The sequence below is a fragment of the Bicyclus anynana genome, chromosome 8, assembly GCF_947172395.1.
Source record: "Bicyclus anynana chromosome 8, ilBicAnyn1.1, whole genome shotgun sequence".
In the NCBI taxonomy this organism is placed as follows: Eukaryota; Metazoa; Arthropoda; class Insecta; order Lepidoptera; family Nymphalidae; genus Bicyclus; species Bicyclus anynana.
This window is the reverse complement of record NC_069090.1, coordinates 2,764,051-2,791,290: the sequence shown is the minus strand read 5'-3', so window position 1 is coordinate 2,791,290 and position 27,240 is coordinate 2,764,051. Positions and strand designations below refer to the sequence as shown.

General features: G+C 35.5%; 1 protein-coding gene across 1 annotated transcript in view; it reads left to right on the top strand.

The window, feature by feature from the left end:
• LOC112048758 (synaptotagmin-7) overlaps positions 1 to 27,240 on the top strand; it is a 387,831-nt gene that overhangs the window by 313,629 nt on the left and 46,962 nt on the right. Inside the window, exons 3-4 of the mRNA XM_052883102.1 lie at positions 20,445 to 20,456; positions 22,017 to 22,170. Of these exons, the coding sequence (XP_052739062.1) occupies positions 20,445 to 20,456; positions 22,017 to 22,170 (166 nt within the window). The remainder of the gene's footprint in view (positions 1 to 20,444; positions 20,457 to 22,016; positions 22,171 to 27,240) is intronic.

Sequence of the window (27,240 nt, the reverse complement as noted above, 5' to 3'; positions counted from 1 at the left end):
TTTTCTAGGCTAGTTTTGGAATAGCAGGCCTTTTAAAATAAACTAGCAGACGTCAGCGGCTTTGTCCGGAAAAATTTACCAAGATATAAAGCTTCCCTGTTTGTACCGCATTTTTCATTGATCTTTTCTTTAGCTCTTCTCGGGCTAAGGCGCGTTTAGAGCCCTCGTTAGTGTAAGTTTTCCACTTTACTTATCACTATTATATTCATAACATAATCTGGTGTTTCAAAAGTGTTTGTAAGCTACTACTACTGAAATAAATTAATTTTGACTTCAAATTTGACTTTATCGTAGTGTAATGTTATATGGAGCATAGCATTTTTTTAGCCTTGCTCGCCTTCATTGATAAATGTATGTATTTATGTACCTATCATAAAATGATTTTTAATTCGATTTTAATTTCTAAGATATTCGTCAGCTTTAATATTTGACGAAAATGATGACTTTCAAAAAGTAATAGAACCAATAATCCTTATCAGCCGATAGACGTCCACTGCTGGTCATGGCCTCTTACATGGTCCTCCAAGCACAACGATCTCGAGCCGCCAGCATCCAGCGGCTCCCTGCAACCCGCTTGATATCCTCGGTCCATCTAGTACGGGGTCGCCCAACACTGCGCTTTCCGGTGCGGGGTCGCCATTCTAGCACCTTGGAACCCCAACGTCCATCGGCTTTTCAAACTATGTGGCCCGCCCATTACCACTTCAGCTTCACGACTCGCTGAGCTATGTCAGTGACTTTGGTTCGTCCATTCCTGATTCGATCACGCAGAGAAACTCCAAGCATAGCTCCATCGAACCAATAAAAAAAAAATCTAACGTTAAAGTATAATATCTGAGTTCTTACAGCATCGCACTTCGCACATTCGCACAAGTTGCTCTTTTAAATATATTTAAGACCCAAGGGATAGTGTGATGTTGAAGTTAGATAACTAGAATTGTACGTGAAGTTAGGCGTTGAAACTTTATATTTTGAAGTGTACCACCTACTGAAGAGTTTCGTTTTCATATATATTTTAGAAGCAAATTCGACTGAATTAAAATTATGCTTGCGTATATGGATCCCCGTATGGAGGCGTGATAGCCCAGTGGATATGAGCTTTGCCTTTGGTTCGGGCGTAGATTTGAATTCGGTCCGCGGCATGCACCTCCAACTTTTTAGTTATATGCATTTTAAGAAATTAAGTAGGTATCTTATCTAAAACAGTGAAGGAAAAACATTGTGAACTTACCTGCACACCAGAGAATTTTCTTAATTCTCTACGTGTTTGAAGTCTGCCAATCCGCATTGGGCCAGCGTGGTAGACTAATGCCTAGCCCCTTTCATTCTGAGAAGAGACTCGTGCTCAATATTGAGCCGTATATGGGTTGATAATGATGATGATGATGATATGGATCTCTATAGTAATATTTCTGTGCCCATATAAAAGTATAAATGCAGAGAATCGAACTTCTGTTGAAAACCACAGCATTACTAACTACGCCAGAGGGGTCGTTAAAGCCAATCATCAAGGTAACAGACACAAATTCTAAATAACTTTTCCTACAAAACTGTTTCATCCCCATTTCTCTAAGCTAAATAATTATACGTTCTGAATTGAAAGAAAATAAGAAATAATTTATTACAACCGCGATCAACATTTTAAAACGTTTCCTTCAGGTCAGAAAAATATAATTTGTAAACGACTCCGTATAAAGGCTTAGGGTGGGGGTAGATACGTACAAACGCAGGCTGGCACCGGAAATGAAGGAACGGAGAGGGTCGTAACACCGTGCACTGAATACTAAAGCCTTTATATTACTGTACTTTTAATGTTGGCTACGTTTTGACGGCGTTTGTAATGGGGGTTATCGTGCGTAAAGTGCAAGTACTGGTTGTTTTTTAATACAATTTAATATTAACAAAATATGGTTGTTTAAAATAAAATTTTTCAGTAAAATTATTATTTATGAATATTATTTAAACGGGTACATACCACGATAAAACGACGAGATTTTTAATGTCGATATTTTGACCCAATTGCATGGATCGTGGTCACGACGGGACTGAAAAATATTCATAATGAAAAACCACGAAATAAGTTTAAAATCATTAAAATTATTATTTATGAAAAATACCCGTATGTTGACGCAAAGATGATTAGCCTATGCGTACGCACAAATGATAAGGAAGATAATGCGAAGAAGAGAGTATAGAGAAAAATATGAGAGGAGGAAGAGAGAAAGTTCTTGAGACGATGGCATGAAGAAATGCCTTGCGATCTCGTGAAAGAAATGAGTTTTTCCTCTACTATAAAAAAACAATAATTCAATAGTATATTATTGATTAAAATGAAACTTGTTAAAAACAAAACGTTATCCGGTATTATACCAATCTCGAAAGTGGTTGCCGAGAGTCAGTGGATTGTGTTGGATTGTAATTTGTGATCAGAGTGGCTGAAACAATTTGGATGAAATTTAGCGCAGAGATACATTGTAGTCTGAAATAAGACATGTGCTACAGTTATTCTTTAAAGAAGTTTGTATCTGTTGATATCTTTGGTGCAGTTTGTCTTATTTAGTTAGCATAAAGCATGGTTCTTTAATATAACGAATCCTTGAAGAATTCTTAACTTAACGGAAAATAGATTTTATTTTTTGAAATTGACAACAGCTGGAGTCTATTCTATAAAGTGTTCTGATGTCTCCTTTTACAGTTCATTCATTCAATATCATTCATTTCAGTACACCATGCATTTAATTCTGTCCATCGCAAAAATAAGTGATTTATTGAATTCACATTTGCATGCTATAATTTAAATGTCAATTGCAGAGGTACGTTCGATTTCAAATATGACAGCTAACCCTCTACCATACCCTAAGGATAAATCTAAATTCACACCTTTTAATATCATTTACATGATGAATCTCATATCTCCTGTCGAATAGATAAATAATTCAGTTCAATATTATTTTATCCTGTATTTTTATTTAAATACATAATATTAAATTCCAACGTCTTACAACACAGACTTCTATAATCCATTCATTCAATATCACAGACGTTGCATTAAAGATAATACAATACAGTGTTTGTTAATTTCCTGTTGCCCAATAGAAAAGTATACAAAGTGTCAATGTCATAGAACTTCAATAATACCGCCCACCCGCCATACTTGCCTGGCAACCCTATTTAAATCTCATTCATTCATTCACTCACTTCAATGCCACGTGTGTTTATTTCCGTTCGTCCAATAGAAAAAGTATGTTGTTTCAACTATACAAAGTTAAAAGCGCAGTGCTAATGCAGTGATGCCATATAGACTACAAGTCCTTGAACATAAATGACATGTGAAATAAACCAACATGAATAACGCTTAGAAGGCTGTTACTGTATCAGAAAATAACTCTGAGCCCTATGCCGTCATTTCTGAGCGGTACAGGTGAGTACGCGAGTGAAGAGTAAGGCTTGCGACTCTTATCTTTGGACTCCTGCGCTGGAAAAATGTACGGCGATTACGGGTAAAGTATCTGTATATATGTACAAAACGAATTGCACAAAAGTCGTACAGTAATAAATGACCTATTTTGCTTCTGCAATTGTCGACAGTTAAAAGTTTGTTCTGACTTCCGGCACCACCATTTTAGTACGGTACTAGGATTTTCGACATTTATTTTTAATCATCCTTAACACTATAACAATGCCGTACAATTATAATTAGTCGTAATTCATCGGTTGTACCTGAGAAATTCCATTCACTCGCGTACTCACTACTGTTCCGCTCGGAAATGACGGCATAGTGTTCAGAGTTATTTTCTGATATAGTAACAGCCTTCTAAGCGTTATTAACGTTGGTTCATTTCACAGGTAATTTTTGTTCAAGGGCTTATAGTCTATTAGAACTTCGTCCCGCCCACATGGCAAAGTATTCTGACAACCCTACTTACACCTCATTCATTGGATATCATTCGCTTCAATACGCCTGCATACATTTCCTCCCGTCGAACAGAATGGGAGCAACCTATTGTACTACACGTCTACCAACTTAAATGCCAAGTGTCAAGTGTCTATTTTCCAATAAATATTCAATAACTGTTTTCTTTGATCTTCGTTTTGATGTTAGTATTGAATATACAGTTATTATCAAGTACCTATTTCAACAAATACAGAATTTCATACAGTAAAAGTCTTTTAATAAAGTACTCGTCCTACGTAACTGATTCATATCCAACCAATCAACTTAGATAGAAAATAAAGGAGGAATTGTGATGGAGAATTGTATATGAAACTCATTAATCTTTAAAACTAGTGACATGGAATGAAAGTTCGCAAAACTATTACAATTTGTATTTACATATAAGGAAGTTTGAAGTTTGGGCGGTGGTTACTTTGGGAGGTAGCAGGTTTCAAGAGATCTGATTTTTTTAATACTTTCCATGGGATATCTATTGAAATTGTATTGTCTCTAATCGCAAGACAGTTTCGTGGCAACATGTCCCCTTAAATATAATATTTAAATGTAATTCAAAGTATTGAGAAGCCGATGATAGTCTGGGCCCTCCAAACCTGCAACCTTCCAAAACCAGCACGATCCAACATTAATTGCCTATCGCACTTACCTAGAGACGTGATAGCCCAGTGGACCTCTGCCTTCGATTTGGAGGGCGTAGATTCGAATCCGGTCAGGGGCATGCACCTCCAACTTTTCAGTTGTGCATTTTAAGAAATTAAATATCACTTGTCTAAAACGGTAAAGGAACGGTTTCATCGTGAGGAAACCTGCATACTTGAGAGTTTTCTTAACTCCTTGTGTGTGTGAAGTCTGCCAATCCACAATGGGTTAGCGTGTTGGACCGTTGGCCTAACCCCTCTCATTCTGAGAGGAGACTCGTGCACAATGGTGAGCCGAATATGAGTTGTTAATGGACAAACTTTTATCTTTAATAAAATCTTAGTGTAATATATTCCCAATATTTTATTATTTTTATACACAAATGAAATGTCTAATATAAAAATAGGAGAGAATAATATTATCCGAACAAACAGAATCCCACGCGATATGAGCACCCGTAAGATAAATAATATTTATTAATAAATAAATAAATGTATCCGTATATTTGTTATTCTTTTTCGCGATGTTTTCTCAATGAAGAAACGTTTAAAAAGAAGGGAAGAGAAACAATTTCCTCGAGGCTAAACATCGCTCGCCACGCCGTCCTTCTGCTTGCTAACTTTTATTTGCGATAAAGAGGTGGAGCGTTACAAACAAAATAAAAGCAAGATGGCGGAAACACAAACAAGAGGATCGCTTTGCGGTAAACTTTTATTAGTTTTCAATACCTTTTCGTAACGAAATAATGTGAAATAAAAAGGTTGTATTTTGTATTTAACAGATAATTTATTAATTACAACTAAGAATTACACAGTATATTAAATTTAAATTTATAATAAATAAAATAATTATAACAAATACACACCATCTAATTGTATTTTGTAATGGTGCAATGTAAACCATAAGTTCCGGTTCCGGATCCGGAAAATTTCCTTCTTCTACTATCCGGTCCGGAACTTTTCTGGATCGAAATGCGTTTGTGGATATGGATATTTGGTGTGAAAAGATTGGATAAAATAAGGAATGAGTTACATATTCATTCCTTATTTAGAAGAAGTCTGTAAGTGATAGAAAATTTGAGGAGTAAAAGGTTAGAATGGTACGGACAAGGAAATGTATTGCGATACCAGAAGAATGTTGAATTTGCAAGTGGAAGGACACAAGAGGAGAGGAAGAAGAAGAGAAGGGAAGGAGAAGAAGGACAATGAAGAGTAGGAAATGAATTAAAATGCGAATAAAAAAGTGATATAGATCGAACGTCTAACTAAATAAAAATAAGTATCAATTGTTTTAATCAATGCGAAAGTTTGTATGGATGTTTGTTTGGATGTTTGTAACTCTTTAACACCGACAACTACTGAACTAATCTTGCTGAAATTTTGAACGGAAACAGATTTTACTCTGGATTAATACATAGGCTACTTTCATCCTGGAAAAATCCATAGTTCCCGAGGAATTTGTGAAAAATTCACGCGTACGAAGTCGCAGGCGTCCGCTAGTTTCCCATAATTGCGGTCCTAAACATTGAACCCAAGAATCATTAAATTGTTAAAATAAATTCTCTCTATGCTAAAAGGCTCGCGCTTCGCTTGCAAACTTTTATTCGCGATATAAAAGCAACATTGAAGAGTTACGAACAGGAAAATTGTGTTGTGAGTAACTTGTTTTATAGCTTCCGAACATTTTTTTCTTCACTTTCTTCAACTTTAAAAGACATTAAAGGAAGATTAAAATATTTGTTTAGCATCTTTGTGAATATCATAAATAACAGGAAAATCGACTGATTAAAATTACAGAAAAGTTATAAAATACCCTAGGAAATCTTAATATAAAATAAAAATAAATAAATAAATAAAATCTTTATTAACCAAAAATAGATACAAAAAACCATAAGATTGCCTGTGGTCTCCACACTAGATTGATCTGTATCGTGGAGACCAGGTAGGATTTTCTAATGTTTTCCGTTGGACTAGGACTAATTACAAAAAATACAACAAATAGGACTACATTACAAAAGAAATAATTACAAAAAAATAAAAGAAAAGTAAAGTAAAACAGTAAGCAGAAACGTTAGGTAGGTGTACACAATTATTTTAGCTTATTTCATATTTGCATTGAGTATTTTTTCGGTGTCTGATAATCATATATAAATCATATATAAATGAGAAAGGTGATTCATCACGAAATCTCGAAAACCGCTTGATGTAAAGAGCTGAAATTTGGCAGGAAGATAGTTTATAGTTAGTGGGTATCCACTAAGGACGGATTTTGCGATAGGGCTGGATTAAGTTGGTCGAAGGGCGGACGAAGTCGCGGCGTCCGCTAGTATGATATATTTTAAATTATATTATAAACGATTTCAATAACTACTTCTTGTCAATTTATCTCTTTCTCTTCACTGTTATCTATTTTTATTTATAAATTGCAATTAAAATTATCAGTTATTTTTTATCAATTGCATTAAAACCGTTTGGGGTTATTCAAAATTTAATTTAGCTTTTTATACTTATTAAGGTGTTAAGAAATTAAATATCACGTGTCTCAAACGGCGAAGAAAAATCATCGTCATACCTTTATTTTTTAATTCACTGCGTGTATGAAGTCAGCCACTCCTTATTGGGCCAGCGTGGTGGGCTATTTGGCCTAACCCCTCTAATTCTGAGAGGAGACTCGAGCTCAGCAGTGAGCCGAATATGGGTCGATAATGATGATGATGACGATGATGATGAAGGTGTTTTATAATCTTAGTATTCCGTTTACCATTTGTGTTTACCCTTTGTGTTTTAGGCTGTATAATAAAAAAAATATCACTAAACCCAGGTGTATGGTTGTTTTATCAAAATGGAGCACATTTTAATCCAATAACTCCTTTATCCATCATCGCTGAAATGGATTTACTTCAGTAATTCCATTCTGGATCCCGGAGTTTGATCGATTGTAGGCGCTACCTGGGATAGTTTGCCAAACTTTTATCTCAGTTTTCATCACTGAATTGATCCCTAAATATTGTTGAATTTGGGGAAAAGCTAGGCCAAAACTGAACAATTCAATTCCTGAACATATAACTAGACCACGCCAGCCATTTTCACGCGCGTATTTCCCGTTTCAAGAAAGAAAGAAGAAAATAAGTTTATTCATTTCCGTAAGAATACAGAGATAAAATATAACCAATGACACTCACAAATAACGTGGTGGTAAAAAAGAAGAAATACTCTATTGCACACAGAAATAAATAAAATACATTAAGAATAAAGGATTTTCAAAATCGATGTAGTAGTTCCAGAGATTACACATTATTAGATACAACACTACAAACTTTAATATGGTATCTCAATTTGACCCACTTCCCGGTTTTCGATTAGCATGAAATTTTGCACATACATGACTAGCTAAGAAACGTCATTACAAATCCAATATGGCGGCCTCCTCAAGATGGCGGACTGGCTGTTTGAAATCCACCCCCATGATATGGAAATCAAATGAAAGAGTTTAATGTAAAGGTATACAAAAAAATAGTCACGTGACTTAAATTCAATATTTGTAATTTTTACTTAACTTTTTAAAGTTACATATAATGATTACTTGATTAGCAGACAATGAAATAAACAGAAAATAATGCTACTTTTAAAAAATATAGACTGCGTGCAAAACCACAAACAAAAGGCAATATAAAATACAGCTTTAACCTTTGGAAGCAATACTGTAAACACAGTGGAAGCGACGTGTCACTCGTCAGTGCTTTTGTGTAACGTTTTATATTTCATAAGAATTCTTTTGTCGCGTAAATGGAAAACAGTGCATTTTCGCGACTAGACAGTTAGGAAAGTTTCCCAGACGTTTCCCTTTGAAACGCCGACAAAGCCTTTCAGATTCAGGTGTCGAGTCTCCGGTGAAATTGGAACAAGAAGAAAGTTTTGAAGCATAGCCATTTAACAAGAAAACCAATGAAATATTCGCTTTTGGTTGTAGTTATTGTTAACTTGGATACCTTTTTTTATCAGCATGGTTTTACATTTTATCTGTTTATATATCTAACTGACAGATGCCCTTTGGTTTTGTAGTTCCCGTTCATTTTATCAATTTTTTGAGTAATCATACAACGAGTAACGAGTGAAAGCCGTGATAGCCCAGTGGATATATGCCTCCCATTCCGAAGGGTGTGGGTTCGAATCCGGTCTGGGGCATGCACCTCTAACTTTTCAGTTGTTTACATTTTAAGAAATTAAATATCACGTGTCTCAAACGGTGAAGGAAAACATCGTGAGGAAACCTGCACATCAGAGAATGTCTTAAAATTCTCTGCGTGTGTGAAGTCTGCCAATCCGCAGTGGGCCAGCGTGGTGGACTATTGGCCTAACCCCTCTCATTCTGAGAGGAGACTCGAGCTCAGCAGTGAGCCGTATATGGATTGATAACGTCGATACAACGAGTAGATTTAGATGTAGACAAGAAAAAATCCCCTAAGGTATGTTGCTCTGTGTAAGGTATGTTGCTCTCTGTTATAATCCTTAATGACAATCACTATTCACAACCTATATCTATGTGAAATGTCCTCATCAATACAAATTAATCAAGCTCAATCACAAGATAGATACTGTTCATCACTCACAAGGTTTGTAGCTAGACGGGGCTCTTACGATTTTTGAAAGTTCCCCTCGATTTCTCCAGGATCCCATCATCAGATCCTGACATGATGATCACCTACATCAGGAGCCTACATACCCTTTCAAACACAAAAAGAATTATTATAATCATGCATACAAAAAAAAACATTCACTCGAATTGAGTACCTACTCCTTTTTTTGAAGTCGGTTAAAAATAGGCGGATAATGATGACCGATTAAAATACAATGCACATAATATGCACAATATATGCGCAAACTTCATAATAATGTGGACCGTGGAATCTAACAAAACTCTTTAGCACGTGTAACTTTAAAACAATACACACCAAGCAAAATTGGACTGTACAACGTAAACTTGGAGTTCAAAATTGCACTAACAGCTGAATATAATTTGTGCTTGTATTTCGCAAATAATTTCCAGCTTTAAGCAGTTTGCGCAAATGTGCTATACAGATATGAGTATGGCGCTTATTCACACGTGTTTAGTTTACTCGCCATTTGGCTTAAAAAGCTTAATAAAATTGAACTTGCATTTCAATATAAAAAATCGGCCAAGCGCGTGTCGGGCCACGCGCAGTGTAGGGTTCCGTAGATTAAGTCAGCACCTTAATCCCTTATGTAATGCACAAAAATACCGATACCCCACACCATCTGATAGAGCAGCCATACTCAAAATGTGATCCGCGAAGCCCCTGTAGGGGTTCCGTAGTAACTTACTAAGTATGTAGTAACTTACTAAGTATGTAGTAACTTACTAAGTATGTAATGAGTAGTAACTGTTATTATTTATTGTACTTTTATTATAAATTAATAAAGAAAAAATTTACAAAAACAATTGTTTTATTGTAGGGTTCCGTCAAGTATTTCGCCTTCCAAGAGGGTTCCGTCAGCAAAAAAGTTTGAGAACCGCTGGGATAGACGATAAAAAATTCATCCTCACTTTGCAGTAGTCTAATTTTTTTTCTCAAATTTTCTTTTTACCACTTTATAGACGTTATTATTTCGGCTCTCTAGTTTTAACAGACTCTGACTTATCTTACTAATAACACTAATCCGCGGACAGAGAACTACGAAAAACTGTCTCTTTGGTGCCATGATTAACCTATGTGGCTTCAGATCACGAGGTTTAAGGTTCGAATCCTGGGTCAGGCCATGAAATATATCCTAAGCTTTTCTTTCTTATAAGACATTTACAGTGAAAAATCTCAGCCCAAAGTTGGGAGTTGTTACACCTCGTGCCTCAAAGAACACCTCAAGCCGTCAGTCCCGGACACTATCATAAACATATAATGGAGCCAAATTAAAAAAAATAATCGGGGCCTGTAGCCAAGTGGCACGTCGATTCTCTTTCTACCAATCGCATCGAATCGACGTACCACTTGGCTACAGGGCTCAGGACTTCTCGGATGCAATCCAAAGTATTCCGAACTTCGTTTATGAGGTGCAGGACGCTCCATAATCAGACAAATTAAATTATAACATCAATATACTATTGGGTGACTATTAATGGAAGTTAATTAATGTATTTAATTAGTATTAACGCGCACTCTCATTATACTTTAGTTATTGAAATTAATTTGATATAATTATACAATGATATTTCCATTTAGTCCGTTTTCATGATAGGTAATTTTAAAATATTATAATTATATCTTACTTCATACTTCCTACTAATATTATAAACGCGAAAGTTTATATGGATGTTTGGATGTATGTTTGGACGTTTGTTACTCTTTAACAACGCTACTACTGAAGCGATTTGGCTGAAATTTGGAATGGAATTAGATTTTACTCTGGATTAACACATAGGCTACTTTTTATCCCGAAAAAATCCATGGTTTCCCGAGATTTGCAAAAATTGATGATTTTAATGATATGAATGGTTGTTATTCTTTCACGCCTCGACTACTGAACCAAATTAGCTGAAATTTGCTATTGAGATATATTATAGCCTGGATTAACACATACGCTACTTTTATTCCGGAAAAATCCATGGTTCCCGAGGGATTTGTGAAAAACTAAATTCCACGCAGACGAAGTCGCGGGCGTCCGCCAGTAACAATATACTAGCAAACTCCCCGGGTCTTCACCTGTGAAGTATTAGTATTTTATCCCTGTGGTAATACGGGTATAAAATATAGCCTATGACACTGGAGCACTACACACAAACAAATTTAACTAAACAGTTCAACATTAAAACTGTGTAGTAGAAGAAAATGGGATAATAGGGTAGTTGACACAAAACAAATTTAATATAAACAATACTAATTTAAAACTAGGTCGACAAATAAATCATAAAATAAATAAAATTTAGTTCTAAGTTTTCAATTTATTTGTAATGTGATGTTGGAAAGGCGGAATGTACAGAAAAGAACCGGGAAAGAAACTCTTTTTATTACTTTTCGTGTGACGCATCAAGCCTTCAAGTAATCTTAATAATAATATTTGTACCAACAAAATCTTACAATTTTATAATATAGATAAGTAAAACAAATAGTCAAAGGCGTTTACAGTCGGAAGTAGAGCCGGCGAAGGGACAATGGAATGTAAACCATTCTGTAAGTATTCCGACCCTTTCAGTATTGTATCACAGAGTACAGCTTTGTCCGAGACACAAATGTAGGAGTTTCAAAATTTCTTGTTACTAAGTGTTTGGTATTAACCATGCGTCTTTAAAGGACAATGGGCAAAATGTATGTATCACTGAACTGAGTAAATCGAAATTATGTCACAAGATTTTCATTTATATAATTAATTTTTTAAATTATAAATGTTACTTTCATTTATAAGATATCACGAAAACACCGTCGGTAAATTATATTTAAAAGTTGATACCGATACTAATCCTCATAGTTACTTGGTTAATGTCCTTTACGTAAAAATTTAACGAAATAGCGTTAACAAGTTTTTTAAGTTGTTAATTTACTGAGTTTATTGTGGGCTCATTTGGAACTCTCGAAACTTTAATTTTGAGTTCTCAACTTAACTTACCACCATTACATAAAAACATAACTTGACGTCTCAAAAGTGCTTGTAAACTAAGCCAATTAAAATTCATTAATTGTGAAGTTTTTAAAATTGCGTTTACAATTGCTTTACAATGTTAATTTAAAATTGCGTTTACAAGTGTGTTTAAATTATATTTTAAAATTACGTTGTGTTACGATTTAATTTAAAAATGCTTTTACGATTGCGATTAAATTGACCAAGTGAATATGAGGATTAGAATCGGTATAAACTTTTTTGTGCCACAATCAAATAAAGCTTATTTTAATGTAACATTGGAAGACTTTTAAATATAATTTACCGTCTAATTCATCGCATTTCGCGGCAATCAGCGTCGAGTCATCAAGTGTCGAGTTATATATTCATTTTACATACACAAAACGCAATATTTAACAGAATAAGAATATTTAAACTAAAACGCTGGATAAATAGTAAAAGATATTTTGGAAAACAACTTCTAGCGACGTCCTGTTTCACTTAAGTTTAGTACCTAATTAATAGGTCATGCAATGTATGGGAATTAGTGATAAGCCAGTGCGAGATGCACATTATGTGTGTCCACGTAGTTAACCTGCATTGTTGGCTATTCTTTTTTGAGATAAGTCGTTTTAGCCGCTTTGGGTAAGGAAAAACATTTTAATATGTTGACATTACATACCAATGCTGGAGATGCTGGAGTTACCCAAGCAACCAGAGTCTTCTAAATGTCATCATTGACTCCTCGCAATGACTGCCATCTCCTATATCGCAAACAAACTGAGCAGTTAATACACTGGCACCGGTCTGAACTGTCCATGATGTATTTAAAAATTTAATCTATATGAAGTAACCTACACTAATCCATAATTTTATAATGGAGTTTTTTATTAAATATTATTATGGAGTCTTATTTCTCACGATCTGAGTATTGGAAAATAGCGGTATGAAATCGTCAAAATGATATAAATAATAAAATAAAATGATATAAAGTAAAAGTTACTGTGACAACATTCGAAGAAAAATAATGGCGGTCTTATTAAAGACAAAATAGTATTTTATTTTTATTCGTTTTTATTGGCGGTGTTTTCGTTATATCTTATAAATGAAAATAATTTAAAAAATGAATTATATTCGTGAAAAACTTGTTACATAACTTCGATTTACTCAGTTCAGCGATACCGCTTTTGCCCATTGTCCTTTAAAATTGCGTTTACGAGTGTGTTGAGATTTTAATTTCAAATTGCGTTTACGAATTTAAGCATTTGAAGATGTAAATTCATTACAGTAATTTTATCTAATACTAGCTGACACCGCGCGGTTTCACCCGCGTGGTTCCCGTTCCCGTGGGAATACGGGGATAATATATAGCCTGTAGCCATCCTCGATAGATGGGCTATCTAATACTGAAAGAATTTTTCAAATCGGACCAGTAGTTTCTGAGATAAGCGCGTTCAATCAAACAAACAAACTCTTCAGCTTTATAATATTAGTATAGAAATCTGGATGCCAGTAGAGTAAGGCCATTGATGTAGAATAGACATTACGATAAATCATTGATTAGGCTTACTAACGCTATATTGTAAACTTATTTAGTTTAAGTTCCCGGCAATGTAACGATTATAAGCGATGGTGAGACCACTTACCATCGAATGGATTATCGCATCTGGTTGTTCCTTTAAACATTAGTCAATAATGTTATAAACATAAACGAAATATGTAGCTAAATTACTTCATTTCATTTCATTTCACTATCAAGTTGAGCTTTTACATAAAAGTTTAACTTCTGGAGTAAGGAACTTAGGTTGCATAAATTCCTTAGTTTTAACTTACTAAATTTTCCTAAATTTCCCTATAAGCTTTGATACCTAAGTTGGGTATCAGAGCTTATAAGAAATTTCACTGGGTTTGAACAAATTTCAAACACAAAATTTGGCTGAGTGCCATAACAGTTTAAAAGTTGGTATAACGATAAATTTAATGTTAGTAGCGCGAACAAAAATCTTAAGTGTGGACATGTTACTTTTTTAAACATGCCCGTGTATTTAAAACTTAACTTTTAACCTTTGTATTTTTAAACTAGTGGGTACCATGCATGAAATTACGTGTTTCCGGCATAAAGCCATGTTTTTTTCTGAAAAAAAAAGTAGCCATGTTCTGTTTCAAGTGAACCTTTGAAATTTAATTAATTATCAATTATCAATATATCTGTATAATTTCAATTTATTTGCACATAGAAAATTAATATGAATTGGTTCACTGTGAGCCGTGATAGCCCAGTGGATATGACCTCTGCCTCTGATTCCGGAGGGTGCGGGTTCGAATCCGGCCCGGGGCATGCACCTCCAACTTTTCAGTTGTGTGAATTTTAAGCAATTAAAAATATCACGTGTCTCAAACGGAGAAGAAAAACATCGTGAGGAAACCTGCATACCTGAGAATTTTCATAATTCTCTGCGTGTGTGAAGTCTGCCAATCCGCATTGGGCCAGCGTTGTGGACTATTGGCCTAACCCCTCTCGTTCTGAGAGGAGACTCGAGCTCAGCAGTGAGCCGAATATGAGTTGATAATGATGATGATGATGGTTCAAATAATATGTCTGTTACGCTTTTACGGTATACGAATTTTCACATTTCATAATATTATTAGTGTGGAGTATGAATTTTTTGTGGTTTATCATCTACATCAATGTGGTTTATAGTTTAATTGCAGGACGCACGCATGCAGTTTGTAGCATTGAATAAAATTGGTTATACCTACTTTAATCACTATTTTTAACCGACTTCCAAAAAGGAGGAGGTTCTACGTTCGGCTGTATGTATGTTTTTTTTTATGTCCAGCGATAATTCCGTCATTTATGGACCGATTTAGAAAATTCTTTTTCGTTTTAAAGGGTTTGATTCCAGGGTGGTTCCATTTTTTTCATGTCAGGATCTGATGATGGCATCCTGGAGAAATTGAGGGGAACTTTCATAAATTGTATAGACGGCTAGTGCGTTTGGTAGTGTTTCCATAAGGTATTTTAAACCACTACAATTTTATGTAGGTCTGGAGTTGGTCTGATGATGGAGCCGAAACACAAACGATGGAACTCGTCAACGATTAACAGCAGTGTAATGTTTTAATTAAAGCCGTTTCTGAAAAAACCACAGAAATTTTGTAATTTAAACGGCTTGAAATAAAACATCACTGGCTTGGCACCGCCTTCAAACTGATCAGAAGGTAGCACATAGTTAAGAAGTTATTTCTTGCTTTTTAGTTAAGGTTAATTTTTGAGTTGGAAGTCGGTTGATTTTTTTTAATTAAAATTTTATATATATATTAACTAGTGTCATTATTTTTGGTTGTTGGATTTTAGTTTTTTTTCTATGCTCAGCGTTCGAAATGACTCGTTAATCCATGTAAATTGAAGTGACAGGTCTCTACTTATTCACTAACAAAACATTCGGGTCTTAATGTCTTGACCAATGAAAACCACCAAATGCTTCAATTTAGATGATGAGGACAGAAAACATAGTGGTTTCGATTGATTCTGTTTTCGGAACTTCACGAAGAAAGAAATTTAGTGATATTGTTACATTGTTATTTTGCTACTTGACGCTTTTTTTTTATTCTTTACAAGTTAGCCCTTGACTACAATCTCACCTGATGGTAAATGATGATGTAATCTAAGATGGAAGCGGGCTAACTTGTTAGGAGGAGGATGAAAATCCACACTCCTTTCGGTTTCTACTCGACATCGTACCGGAACGCTAAATCGCTTGGCGGTACGTCTTCGGTAGGGTGGTAACTAGCCAGACCTGAACTAATTAAGAAAACCTCAATCGGCCCAGCCGGGGATCGAACCCAGGACCTCCGTCATTAAATCAACCGCGCATACCACTGCGCCACGGAGGCCGTGTATGAGGAATGAGGAATCAACTCGCTTAATATGTCATGGTAAGTGATGATGTAATCTAAGATGAAAGCGGGCTAACTTGTTAGGGGGAGGATGAAAATCCACACCCCTACCGGTTTCAGAAAGAACGTCGTCAAAATGAGATTTATTTAATTCATAAATAAATATCATTTTCTATTCCGGCCAATTTATCGTGTCCATTTCTCTTGTACCTACATTTTGTTGAAGGCATTCTGTCATTGCCACTTACCGATACCTTAGACCAGGGTTTCTCAAACTTTTGACTCCACGAATCCCTGTTAAAATTTCCAAGTGACAGCGAACCCCTTACTAACCCCCCCCCCCCCCCCAAAGAATAAAATTAATTTGCGTATTGAAGAAAATGAGGTTTTTATTTGAATAAAAGGTAACACATAAAGTACCAAAAGAAATCTTTCAGAAACTTCTGAAAGATTTTTTCTTACCAGAAAAAAGTCTTTGTAATATTAATGTGATGGGTGTCTTTGTTTCTTGTCACAAATGAATTCTATGTTAGGAGTAATGACAATTTTAACTTTGATTCTGACTTGGTATCAGTTATCAAGCTACCATTACGTAAATTTTGTCGCGAACCCCAAGAGGCACACTTTGAGAAACCCTGTCTTAGACAATATTCCCCGACAATAGAATTTGTGTAAAAAGCCACGATTTATTATACCCACATATCTATATTTCTACGCCTCATTTACTGGCAATAAAACAGCCTTACCTTACATTTACACAAACAACGAAGCATTCACTTTATACACTAGAACAAGAACTACTTTATTGCACAAAAAATACAAAAGGCAATTTTATACAAACGAATTGAGTGCAAAGGTGAAAATCATAAAGCTTGCGTTAAAAATTTATTAAAGTTAATTAAAGACTCGGTAGTGACATGTCTATAGTATAAAAATCTTTGTAGTTAAGCACAATTATTTTCCAATTCTCCACAATAAACATGTTGAATATAGCAATGGAATGGGACTTCATCATATCAGCCGATGGACGTCCACTGCAGGACATAGGCCTTTTGTAAGGACTTCCAAACATCACGATACTGAGCCACCTGAATCCAGCGAATCCCTGCGACTCGCTTGATGTCGTCAGTCCACCTGGTGGAGGGTCGGCCAACACTGCGCTTACTAGTACGGGATCGCCATTCCAGCACTTTGGGACCCCAACGTCCATCAGCTCTTGGAACTATGTGCCCCACCCATTGCCACTTCAGCTTCGCAACTCGTTGAGCTATGTCGGTGACTTTGGTTCTTCTGCGGATCTTCTCATTTCTGATTCGATCACGCAGTGATACTCCTAACATAGCTCGTTCCATCGCCCGCTGTGTGACTCTGAGCCTTATATTTAATATAATGGGACTTATATTTAATATTTTGCAGAACTCAACGTTATACGTTATATTTTTTGTGTAAAAAGACACGAACGCGTGCAACGAGTTACTAGATTTCAACGTTCATAACATTTTTCATTCTGTTAAGGTGCATCACTCTACTGTCGAAAAAATTTTTTTAAATTCAAATATAATTCAAAATTAATTAAGTTCAAGTAGGCCCAGTTAATAATAATTATAATAAAACCTTTATTGCCAAACTTAATACTAAGCATACATTAAATTTTAATTATTGTATTTACTAAAAAAGTAAAACAGTGTAGTAACCAAGTAAGTAAATGTTAACACATTGCGGGTTATGCATTGGCAGGTCCTTCCCATTAAAATTATAGTCACCAGCAGAACCATGCGATTTCACCCCATAGTTTCCGTATCCGTGGAAATACAGGAATAAAATGTACTATATTTTCCCGTGGAGATACAGGGGTAACCTTCGCTTTGACTTAACCTACCCCTACCCGTACCCTACCCTAAAATAGTCACAAATAGTCTGCATACCAATTTTTAGCTTTCTACATTGAAAATTGCGGAATGCTCCATACAAACTTCCACCCCTCATTTTAGGGAAGTGGGGGGTTAGAAAGAGACAAAAAGTAGCCTTCATCACTCTCCGTCCTTACAACTATCTCGACTTAAAAAAATTAGGTACGTCAATTCGTCGTTTTGCCGTTAAAGACAGACAAACATACAGACACACACACTTTCACATCCTACTAATATTTTAAACGCGAAAGTTTGTATGAATGTTTGGATATATGTTTGGATGTTTGTTACTCTTTAACGCCGCTTCTACTGAAGCGAATTGGCTGAAATTTAGAATGAAAATAGACTTTACTCTGGATTAATTCATAGGCTACTTTTTATCCCAAAAATCCATGGTTTTCCAAGATTTGTGAAAACTGATGATTTTGATGAATGTTTTGTTGTTTTTTTACGCCTCGATTACTGAACCGAATTAGCTGAAATTTGGTATTAAAATATACTGTAGCCTGGATTAACACATAGGCTACTTTTTATCCCGGAAAAATCCGTGGTTCCCGAGGGATTTGTGAAAAACTAAATTCCACGCGGTCTTAGTCGCGGGCGTCCGCTAGTTTATTATATTTAAGTATGGATATATGAATATTATGGTATCGTAAACCTTATTTGCCTGAAAATATCGAATGTCTACACAAGCACTTCCCCTTATGCAATTATGGTCGGGAACACGGTGGAGCGGTTTCACTGTTCCACTGAAAGAGTTGCACGCCGGAGAAATTCACTCAATTGAAATATCATCATAGAAATTCACTTACGTCAAGGTTCTGATATTTTCTCAGTTCATTTATTACTACTTTAGTTAGTGTAAATTTGTCAAAGGCAAACTTTTCTTTGTAACATGCGAATTGGCAATTTATGGATAAAATACGAAGCGAAAGCGAGACGCCGAATTATGACTTTCACGTGAGTGAAAAGCACGGAGCGATTGACGAGCGACGCTTATGACGTGAGCGCCAAAACCATTTTACCTAATTGCAAGTCAATTAAACAACATAACGAAAAACAAAATGGCCATGTTCAAGATATATACCTAATTTTCTATACAAAACAAAAATTTAAGAAAATAAGTTTGCTTTTCCTGTGATTGAAAGCAAAATGTGAGCAAAACATGTATTTTTCAAAAAAATAAACTATCGAGAAAAGTTTTACAAATTGTGCATTTTGTCAGTCATAACGAAGCTTTGAAATATAATTTACCAAAAGATCAGGCTCCTAACTTTTCCAGAATCTGAGATTCTGAGAACCTTTGTAACCACCAAATGACATATTCGTCATCAACCCATATTCGGCTCACTGCTGAGCTCGAGTCTCCTCTCAGAATGAGAGGGGTTAGGCCAATAGTCCACCACGCTGGCCCAATGCGGATTGGCAGACTTCACACACGCAGAGAATGAAGATAATTCTCTGGTATGCAGGTTTCCTCACGATGTTTTCCTTCACCGATTGAGACACGTGATATTTAATTTCTTAAAATGCACACAACTGAAAAGTTGGAGGTGCATGCCCCGGACAGGATTCGAACCCACACCCTCCGGAATCGGAGGCAGAGGTCATATCCACTGGGCTATCACACTCTAAGCTGAACTGTTTACTAATTTGGTCGCGTTCAGCAAATCTAAGCCATCGAAATCGTTTGAAATATAATCATCATCATTTCAAAATTTTAACAGTCTTTTTACTTTTCAGACAAAAGGTATAGATGTACCTAGATTTAATATCATCATCATTATGTCAGCCGATGGACATCCACTGCAGGACATAGGTATTTTGTAGGGACTTCCAAATATCACGATCCTGAGCCGCCTGCATCCAGCGAATCCCTGCGACTCGCTGGATGTCATCAATCCAACTGATGGGGGGTCGACCAACACTGCGCTTTTTAGAGCGGGGTCGTCATTCCAGCACATTGGGACCCTAATGTCCAATGGGTCTTCTATGTGCCCCGCCCATTTACACTTCAGCTTCGCGACTCATTGTCAATGATTTTATTTCTTATGCGAATCTCCTCATTTCTGATTCGATTACGCAGAGATACTCCTAGCATAGCTAGATATGTATTGTCTTGAAGATAACTACCTCGGTGGTACAGTGGTTAGCCTATGTGGACACGGGCCACGTGGTTATGGGTTCAAGTGTGGTCAAACATGATCTCGCTTTCCAATATTGAGATCTTTCTTCCAAGAAATTCCTTAAATACAAATTTTCAGCTCTAAGTAGCCAATTTAGTGGTGTCATAACCCGTGCCTTGAAAAAAAAACACGTTAATCCGTCGGTCCATGGTCGGTTCTTATCAGTATTATCAGGCTTCCTTTTGTTTTGTACTAAACATGATTTTGTATTGAAATATCTCTTTCTGTCTTTTCATGTGCGGTTTTGCAGAGCGCAGCTTGAGTAAGTTAACTTTATAATAATATAATATTAATTACAATAGACACATATTTTTTATGGTCAATTGGCTAAAGGCGGAGTTATATTTGTCTGACATGTCGTGTCTTGACGCATCAGAACAGAATCGGTGTCATACATTTTGTATGGCAACGTTTACTTATGTGTTGTGACATGTCGTGATTACTTCCGATGTGTCGCATACAGAATGTGTGATACCGATTCTGTTCTGATGCGTCACGACACAACACGTCAGATAAATATAATTTCGCCTTTACACTTGACTACAATAATGCCCGAAAGCAATGATTAGATATAGGAAGCTCTATCCTAGTGCCTATTCAATCTTGCCTTGAATGTGTTTAGATTGAAGTGCACTGAACAGATGATATTAGTATGATAATTAATTTCAGGGCGGGATAGAATCCAAGAACTCTTCAATTTGAGTACTGCTCCAGAGAAGCAATATACTGCGATCCATCAGAGAATTTAATTATTATTAAATTTAGTTTATTATTGTAGTTTTGATTGTAGTACTATTTTGGTGGTGTACCAAGAGTCGCTGCCAAAAGAAGTAATATAAGTTATATACTTAATTACTTATATTAGAAAGTTGAAGAGTTTGTTTCATTATATGTCTGGTGAATAAATCACTGGGACTATAGACGACTATAGATATTGTAAAAAATATTTTTGGAGGTACGAAAACACGAGTATTCGTATAACAGCCAGGATGATGAAGAGTATAGTTAGATTAAATATAATAGGCTTAACTTGAAGTGTGGGAGAAATCTGCTGTTTGCTGTCTCGCCACTCCCACACCACACCAATTCTAAAGACAAGATGCAGATTTCTGCTTTTTTATGCAATACTAGCTGACGCCGTGCAGTTTCACCCGCGTGGTTCCTGTTCCCGTAGGAATATGGGGACAATATATAGCCTATAGCCTTCCTCAATAAATGGGTTAGATAACCCATTTATTGGACACTGAACGAATTTTACAAATCGGCCCAGTAGTTCCTGAGATTAGCGCGTTCAATCAAACAAACAAACAAACTCTTCAGCTTTATAATATTAGTATAGATAAGCTTGCACTTAACTATAATTAAGCCTGATGGAAAACATTAATGCGATCTAAGTCGGAATTTGCTTTGAAGGCGTATATTAAAAGCAAAACAAACATTCCAAAATTTTCTGTGAAGAAATGTGGAAGCAAATCGTTTTATTTACGATTTGCCTGGACATCTACAATGTATGGATGCTAGTATAGCAGTAAACATTTATATCAATTTCCAGTTAACTTAACTCAGTTTTCCAATTTACTTATCTCAGTTTTCAACTTGACTCATGAGTGTAGGTTTTATTGTCAATTCTGACCTACTCGTACAATAAAATGTAGCTATTAAAATAAGACTATTAATATTGACTAAAATAAACTAAATTAAATTAAAATAAATTAAAACTAATACTTATCAAAACTTGCCGCCCTTGGTAGGGTGCCCATCACGCAGGCAGCATTCCCGCGTTGAATTGCGAACTTACTCATCTTTCATTTGTTTTGATCAGAACTACTTCAACAAGTTCCCCCCAAGCCAAATCCCCCGCCACCAGCAGCGCGGGCGCCGCAGCTGGCGCCTCCACAGCCCAGGGGGAGCGGACTCCGACAGCGCACAACAAACAGCTGCAAAATGTCAAGCAAGACCACCCGCCGCATCCTTCCGTAAGTACTTTTTATTAGCAAAACCTCGTTTCTGCGTCAGCACTGACGATCAAGTAAGCTCACATGCCTGCAGCGCTGACAGCTTGACAGCTGATGAAACTGATCGGCAGTTTTATCGGACGTCAAGCCGTTAGCGATGCGAACATGTGAGCTTATCGGATGGTGAGTAGCTGGCATAACGGTATATTATACTATAGACAATTAACATGGTACCAACTTATATAACATATTTTGTTATGGTGCTTTATTAGTTTTCAGAAAATATAAAATGAAGTTTTCAGTAAAATGGAAATAATGTCAAGTTCCTGAAAATATTTGTGGAAATCTGTATGGAATGATTTCCGTACACTGGAAATAATACTACTATCAATGAAAATCTAATGTTTTTAGTGAAATCGAAATAATAGTTAAGTATTTTGTAAAACTATTGTTAGAGAATAGTACTCTGTTCAATTGAAATTTAGATGAAAACAGTTATTTATTAAAAGAATAATAAGTATAATAATATTTAAAAAAATTGGGTTAATAATTTGGATGTCAAAGAGTAAGTATTTACCTAATTTGAAACAGTTTTAATGCTTTATTTGTTTACTAAGTAGGTTCGAACAGTAAGTATTTGAACGTTGTTGTGTAAATGTTTAGTTAACTGAAATTTTGACGTATAATAATTGATTAATTAGTTAAATAGTTGTTGATATCGTTCAATTGGTTTATCGTATCTGTTTAATTAACATCAAAATGTGGTTACACACGGGAATCTAAATAGTGCAGCATTAAAAACTAAAGCATTTATATAATACAAACATTTCATTGAAAATGTGTTTATTTTAGACGTTAATAACACTTTTATTCTTGTTAGTAATAAGAAATTAAGAATATATTTAACAATTAAAGTAACAAATTCATTGGTCCTTTGTGTTAATTCACACAATTTTCGTTAATCTTTGTATCTGTTAGGTTATAATTAACTTAATTAATATACATTAGAGGTCCAACGACATCATATCCGTATGTTGTAATTATGCTAAAACGTCCTTTTTGGGTCAAGGAAAGAAATATCTGCATAATGTATGTTACATATCCACTCATAGCTGTTAAATGTTTAGAAAAACATTCACGGGTCTCTCACATCTTGTATGACCATTTTGACTTCATATTTATGAAGTGTATTCGCTTTATGGAATTTCTACAAATATACTATAAAATTCCATTATCTCGAACCCACAAATCACGTACGGAAAATCACTCGCGAATAAATGTTAAACTTTTAAAACTTTTGAAGCAAGATAGTCTCAACTTACCCTATTTGTTTTGCATATAACTGCCCTTTTGCATTAGAGCATAATATTGGTTTTGAAATAAAAGTCAAAATAGTGCTTTTGAGTTTAAATTTATTTAGTTATTAATTTTTAAAGTAAAATTTACTGCCATATAAATATTATGCCTAGCAATATTTTTCTCTTAAAGAAACTCCTTAAAACATAAATTACTTGTTAAACTATACGCCCGTGTGTAACCACTGTGAGTAGAAGCTATTTGGAAAATTGAAAATATATTTCAAAAATAAAGAGCAAAGCCAAAAGACAAAAATGTATATGTGGTATACTAGGTATATAAAGTAGACTTAAGTAGATAATGAGAAAACAAATCTGAGTGCGTGCATGAAAAAAACAAATATTAATAAATTCTAAGACTACCCAATTACCCAAATACCCTAATATTTAATTTCAATCTTGAAATATGATTTTGACTTGACTGGTGGGAGGCTTCGGCCGTGGCTAGTTACTACCCTACCGGCAAAGACGTACCACCAAGCGATTTAACGTACGATGTCGTGTAGAAACCGAAAGGGGTGTGGATTTTCATCCGACTCATAACAAGTTAGCATTAACATCACCACTTACCATCATGTGAGATTGTGGTCAAGGGCTAACTTGTAAACTGCAAAGGAACTGTCAATAATGTATAAAGCTAAAGTGGTCATGCTAATCTATATGCCTACTTGGTATAAATAGAATAAGAGTATCATGACATCTTTACTCAAACGTCCCGGGGACTTATTAGATTTGTTAGATCAATGATAGTGAAGAATAGGTACAATTATGGTTATAACATACCTCGGTAGGTATTTTATAACCATGTATCTTATATTCTTCCTGGTTTATGGTATAGTTTTTTCTCTACTAGTAGATATTATTGGGGAAAAAACTAAAGACATAGTGAGCCCGGCATAGGGGAGCATGGGATGCTAAATTTTCAGTTACTAAAGCGTCATTGGGATCGATTGAAGTTGAGAGATTAGATAATTATGTAGAATAACTTTGTTTTTTGAAACTCTCCCATTCTCTAATAATGAAATATAAGCTGATACCTAATTCTAACTCATAATTGACGTGCTGTTTGCGTATTTCTGAAGTTATTTTTTTATCCCAAGCATATCTACCATTAAATTGAGGGCTCATACTTGGTGGAAATACTTAACAGTATAAAGGGTTACTTCGTTATGCTTCTCTAATGCACTCGAGTAAATCAAAATCCCGCCACTTTGGCTCCAATTATTAGGCTATTTAAAATTATTTATAACTAATTTATTACCATATTTCTGTGACAAAAAAAAATCGAATCATTTCACCGCGGCTTGTTGCCTGGACTGGCGACAGAAGGGCTGGCTTATGTTTTACGTAGCGGATCAGTTTGGTTGTCCAATGTGAAAATGCAGCCAGTGTTCTTGCCACCATTCCACGTGGACATGATTTGTATAGTTTTAAAATAAGTTAGTTTACGATCCTTATTGTATTTTTTTTCAATATAAAAGAAAGAAACATATATCTGTAGTAATTTTTAAAATAGGTATGTTGTTAATTATTAAAAAATCTCTGTAACGTTGCAATTAGCCGGGGGCCCTAGATACGTGTATAATCCTAATAGATTATCCCATTTTCTTTCAAGACCAACATCATTATTATCTCTCCGATCACATCAATCTTAGCAAATAATCTTTTTATCGGAAACCTATTGTTACGGTAAGTATACCTAACGCTGGCCACACACGATCAAGTTTACTGTCAAAATCTTAAGCGGTTCAGGATGAAAATTAATAAACCGGCCAAGTACCATTCCGAATCGCGCATGAAGATTTCCGTACCTACTATCTTTACTAATTTATAGCTGAAAAGTTTTTTTTTGTTTAAACACGGTCATCTCAGGAACTACTACTTATGTATAAAAATCACCATCAAGTTTAGGATATAGGTGGCCCCTTGAAAGTTTTTTATCATCATCATATCAGCCGATGGACGTCCACTGCAGGACACAGGCCTTTTGTAATGAATGTTTTTAAAACATCTTAATTTTAACTGTCTAACTATCACGGTTTATGAGATACAGCCTGGTGACAGACGGATAGACAGCGGTGCCTTAGCTTTCGCTGTTTGCCCGCAGTTCCGTACTAAGACTTAGTAAAAGGGTCCTAATATTTTTGTCATGTCAGGGCATTACTAATACTTAATATAATCTACATTCATTCAATAAACTAAACAAAATTCATCTAAGTGCGCTGCAGACTTGACAATAAGCTTGATAGTGTGTGACTAGCGTAACGGCTCGCATCGCATCACATTGTATCCTACGGCTGTCGCACTTTCATCAATGCAATTCATCTCTTGGATTAATAGATCAATAGTACAATTATACTATTGAATAGTCTATGCCGTATGTAGACTATGCCGTATGGTATAGTCAAGTATAGTCTAGGTAGTACTAGTATTAGTACTAAGTAGAAATAGCCATGTTGGTCCATTGGTTAGCAAATTGCTTTGGATCACGGGGTTCTAGGTTAGGATATAAAATACTGCATTTATTTTTCTTCTTTTTAATTTTTTGTAACATTTCTCAGTGCAGTTGTTTCTTATGTGAGAAACGCTTCATTTGGGCCCCACAACTAATTTTGATACAGGGCCAATTTTAATACAGGGCCAATTTTGATACAGGGCCAATTTTAATACAGGGCCAACTTTGATACAGGGCCAATTTTGATACAGGGCCAATTTTGATACAGGGCCAAGTTTGATAAACGTACGCTACGCCACTGGTTAGAGAGCACATTAAGCTGTCGGTCTACTTTCTATCATTATCACCTGGTAACGACGATCTTTTATGACGAGAGCCTGCAATAGCTAGACATTGCTCCTTTTATGAAGTCTAAAAGTTTGTCATTCTATACTCCTACATTATGTAATAACTAATTGAGTTTGGACCAATTATCATTATTATCAACCCATATTCGACTTACTGCTGAGCACCAGTCTTCTCTCAGAATGAGAAGGGCTTGGATAGTAGTCCACCACGCTGGCCCAACGTGCGTTACAAAAACTCGCGTGCGAATAAGGCCTAACGCATCGCTTTTTCAACTCTAGTATGCGAATGAGGCGTAGACAGTTTAGTCCCACGATGAAAACTGTTCCTATTTTATAAATATTTCTTTCCGTAAACCGTTTTCATTGCGTAGGGAACCCTGCGGTAGGTATCCTACAAAACGGTGAGTAGCCTTTATATTTTCCCCTAACCAATGGGCTGAACGTAAATCATTATTACGGTCACCCGCTGCCACCATAGCTATACTTTATGATTTAAGATAAGTTCATTGACCAAGTATTATCGATTAGTGACTATTTTCTGTTCTTAACACGCAACCAAACTTAAATAAAATAAATAAACCTTTTATTCGGACGGCGGATATATAAGGATATCTTACAATAGTTTACACAATAATATTACAGACATGTAATATTACAGACATTTCTTTTCCCTTCTCTCAAAAGCAACCAAACTTAACTTTGCTAAAATTATTAAGCGCTTAACGCGCGTAACGTTAAACATTATTGAAAACCTTTATGCGTTATGTGCATTTTAAGAAATTAAATAGCTCGTGTCTCAAACGGTGAAGGAAAAACATCGTGAGGGACCTGCATACCTGAGAATTTTCTTAATTATCTACCTGTGTGAAAACTTCACACACGTAGACTGCCAATCGGAATTGGGAAAGCGAGGTGGACTACTGGCCTAATCCCT